This window comes from Mandrillus leucophaeus, unplaced genomic scaffold, assembly GCF_000951045.1.
Source record: "Mandrillus leucophaeus isolate KB7577 unplaced genomic scaffold, Mleu.le_1.0 Scaffold128, whole genome shotgun sequence".
Taxonomy (NCBI): Eukaryota; Metazoa; Chordata; class Mammalia; order Primates; family Cercopithecidae; genus Mandrillus; species Mandrillus leucophaeus.
The window spans coordinates 3,752,933-3,757,112 of record NW_012101209.1 but is presented as its reverse complement, the minus strand read 5'-3'; the positions used below and the strand labels follow the sequence as shown (position 1 = coordinate 3,757,112).

At 46.8% G+C, this 4,180-nt stretch overlaps 1 protein-coding gene across 2 annotated transcripts in view; it reads right to left on the bottom strand.

Moving 5' to 3' along the window:
* CPVL (carboxypeptidase, vitellogenic-like) overlaps positions 1 to 4,180 on the bottom strand; it is a 172,007-nt gene that overhangs the window by 113,436 nt on the left and 54,391 nt on the right. For both annotated transcript variants that reach the window (XM_011972228.1, XM_011972227.1), the window contains exons 4-5: positions 1,437 to 1,551; positions 444 to 502 (exon numbers count right to left, since the gene is read on the bottom strand). In XM_011972228.1, coding sequence (XP_011827618.1) covers positions 444 to 502; positions 1,437 to 1,551 — 174 coding nt within the window. The remainder of the gene's footprint in view (positions 1 to 443; positions 503 to 1,436; positions 1,552 to 4,180) is intronic.

Sequence of the window (4,180 nt, the reverse complement as noted above, 5' to 3'; positions counted from 1 at the left end):
AAAAAAAAAAAAAAAAAAAGGACCAGCCTATCTAATATGTGAACACCCCTACCCCCGCTCCCATCTCTACTAAAAATACAAAAATCAGCCAGGTGTGGTGGCAGGTGCCAGCTACTTGGGAGGCTGAGGCAGGAGAATCGGGTTGAACTGGGGAGGCGGAGGTTGCAGTGAGCCACCAGCCTGGACGACACAGCAAGGCTCCGTCTCAATAGAAAAAAAAATAAGGACATGAGAGAAGGCAGCAAGGAAAACTGCCAAACTCTGATATGATTATATATGTTAACAGAATAACTAAATCTCAAAATGGTTTTAATTTCACAGATTAAATTCTATTTTGAAAAGGAAAAACTAAATCTATTTTTTTAAATGTACTTAATAAAAAGGAAAAAGTAAAAGACAGGAGAGGCCAGCACTGACAGCTCACAGGATCATCCCAGACTTACTGGATTGTCAATGTAAAGCATGGAGAGCGTTGTGGTCCAGGGGAAGTCTCTGTCACGCACTGTGAAATCAGAGAAGAGGGGTGAGATAGAGTGGACAAGCATTTCACCGAGGCCTCACAGTGGTCAGAAGCCCAACACACTCCCCGGTCCTCGTGAGCTGTTGGTGTCCCCTCTAACATGCTTCATACTGTCATAGTGGGGAACAGGCACCTGCACTTTTACCCTCTCCACTCCTCTCCTTCACGTTCCCCCAGCCCAGAGCGTTTCCACACCTGAGATAAAGCTTGGAAACAAAACCCAACGAAAGCTTGGAACATGAAAAAACACCCACCAACCACCTCTGCAATAATATCCGTATGTCCAATTAAATCAATCATCCTTAAGGCTCCATCTCTTGAAGAGAACTACTTCAACAAAACTGGCACATAAGCCTTTATACTGAGTCACAAACTGGCTCACACTCCAAATTCTAACCCAGGGGAAAGAAAACAAAATTAAAAAAAAAAAAATGAGATGAAGGTAAACTTAGTGACAGCCAGATGTTGCTCTTTATCCTTCCTCCACCTCAGCCCCCACCTGGAATAGCGTCTTGCTTCCAAGTTATCAGATCCTAAGTGTGACTGAACCACAAAGTGTGTAGTTCATGTGAGTAATTAGGAATATAATTCCACCCATTAGTCCCCTGCAAAGAACTGTCCCAAATTGTAATAAATACCAACTGTTCTGCAAACCCAGAATGCTTGAGTCAGCAGCAGACTGCAAGAAAGCGGATTAGAACTTTTCACCCAAATTTCAAGGGAGACAGCAGCCCAGTCAGGACACAGCCCTGAGGCTCCTCCTTCTCGGATGGACATTGCCAGAAAGTTGTGTTTTGGTAATCTGGAACAGTTAAGCTAGTCCTAGTGGTTCCGTGTTTACTCTAAATTAGTTTTGGAGCAGATATGAGGCTCAGATGAAAGATTCTATAGGAAATATAGTGCAAGGGATACTTACAGGTCAGGTTACTTGTGACAACATAAGGCCCATGTTCCACAAAGAGTCCAAACATGGATGAACCTCCTGGCCCACCCTGTAGCCAGAGAACTACTGGGGCATCTTCTGGCTGTATCTAGAGGAAACAATAAAACCAGTGACCACACGGAACACTCACTAAGGCTACAGAACACACACAAGTAAACTCACCCAAATCCTCTCTGTGTTACAGGGCTGTGACTAAATCCCATGAAACCTCCCCAGACCTCAGTAACCATTCGCCGCTATAAGCAAAGTACTGATCATCTTTGGTTCTGTGAATGAGACTGTGCCTCATATGCTGGTGTCTTCTTGTCATGCAGTCAAGTCCTTTCCCACCAAGAGACAGAAAGCCCCTTAAATGTAGATGCTTGGCTTGTGCATGCTGCCAGACACCTAGCATACTGCCTAGGGCATATTTTTTTAGCTGTTTAAACTAAAAAAGGGACTCTTTAGGACTCTTCCATTTGACATGCATATTCCCAACAGAGGCACAACAAAGAATCCATTCTCAGCGACACTTTCCCTTCTGCACTGAGAGCCCAAATGTCTTTCTGATTTTATTCACTAAGAACATGTTCATAGCTGGGCGCGGTGGCTCACGCCTGTAATCCCAGCACTTTGGGAGGCCAAGGCAGGCGGCCATCAACTGAGGTCAGGAGTTCGAGACCAGCCTGGCCAACATGGTGAAACTCTGTCTCTACTAAAAATACAAAAAATTAGCCAGGCATAGTGGCGCACACCTGTAATCGCAGCTACTTGGGAGGCTGAGACAAGAAAATCGCTTGAACCCTGGAGACGGAGGTTGCAGCGAGCCAAGATTGTGCCACTGCACTCCAGCCTGGGTGACAGAGCAAGACTCTGTCTCAAAAAAAAAAAAAAGAATGTGTTCATAGGGACAAGGACAACTTCATTCAACACCATGGAAAATGAGGAGGAGCAGACAGGCCCCAGGGGCCTTTAGCCAATACAAATAACAATGACGAATCCCTGAACAAGGTACAGATTTATTTAGGAGACGTGGGAGACATGAACTAGAAAGGGGTATTGGCAGGGCTGTGAGGTTGAAAATGAGCTCCTGGCCATAGTGTCAATACCATCACCTTCAATGACAGAGACTTTTTCAACTATTTCATTCAATGTGTATTTATTGAGCACCCATTATGGGCCAGGCACAGTGTCAGGAGCTAGGTACACAGAACAGTGAGTGAAGAAGAAAATGCATGTCCTCTTAGAACTTAGAATTGCATGGGCAATGTAGGCAGTAAGTAAGAAATAAAGACAAGGTTGGGCATGGTGGCTCACGCCTATAATCCCAATACTGTGGGAGGCCGAGGTGGGTGGATCACCTGAGTTTGGGAGTTCAAGACTAGCCTGAAACACGGCAAATCTCCGCTAAAAATAAAAAAATTAGCTGGGCGTGGTGGCGGGTGCCTGTAATCCCAGCTACTCGGGAGGCTGAGGTAGGAGAATCCCTTGAACCGGGGAGGTGGAGGTTGCAGTGAGCTGAGATACCACCACTGTACTCAAGCCTGCACAACAAGAGTGAAACTCTGTCTCAAATAAATAAATAAATAAATAAATAAATAAATAAAGACAATGATTGGAGAGTGTGAAAAGGAAATACACGTGATTTAAGAGTCACTGGAGGCTGAAAAGGAGAAGGTGACTAGCGAAGGCTTCAATGAGGTCTGAGTGCTGCCCTGAGCCCTGAAAGCTGAGAAGGATCCAGCCAGGAGCAGAGCCAGGGAGCAGAGCTGTGCACGAGGGAAACGACAAGGGAAACCCTCACAGACCTAGAAAGGGAAGAAGGCACAGTCGCCAGGCGAATCCTCCAGAACCACCTGAGAAAAGCTCTACTTGGCTCCCCGGCTTGGCTTCCAGCAGGACCTAACAGTGGGCCCTTGCATGATGGCCTGGCTCGCTGGATGGTTAGTCAGCAAGGATCCCCTGGCTTCAGCCCAGAATAAAATCCCGCCACCTCTGACTTGGCCTGGCTGTATAGACAAATCAAGATGTTGTTGGAAGGTCTGAGTGGATGCGTTCCATTGACCTGGATGGCGGGAGAAGGCTGAGGCAGAAGGCAAGACTGACTCAAAAGAAGGTAACTGGGATGCCACCGCCAAGACCTGCAGGAAGAGCTGAGCAGAGTTCTAACCATGACCACAGAGGGCACAGAGGAACTTCTCTTTCCCAGTCACCAAGAGCCTGACAGAGTCTTTCATGGCTTTGGAAGGGGCACAGGGGGACCTGCTACAAGATAGGGGCTGGTAAGAATGGCCATGAGCTGGGGCACACCCTTCCTATGAGGCGCCACCTCTCGGGCTCATTCTTGAGCGTTAACAAATTAAGCGACATAATTAAAGCCCTTGGAACAATGCCTAATGTATGATAAAAGCACAATAAATATAAATGATTATTATGACTAAGGAAACAGGTAGAAATGGTAGAAGCCCAGAGTCCTACTGGGGCCTCTGATGAGCAGGCCTGAAGCTCCAGGGGTCAGCGCAGTATTACATAATGAAGAAGCGCGGAAGCTCTTGCCCCAAACGGTTTGGATTCAAATCTAGGCTTTACTACCTAGCAGTGTGAAACTTTGGGCAAGTTGCCTAAGCTCTCTGGATCTCAGTTTCCCCACCCATAACAACAGGATCAATAGGCCAGGCACGGTGGCTCATGCCTGTAATCCCAGCACGTTGGGAGGCCGAGGTAGGCCGATTGCCAGA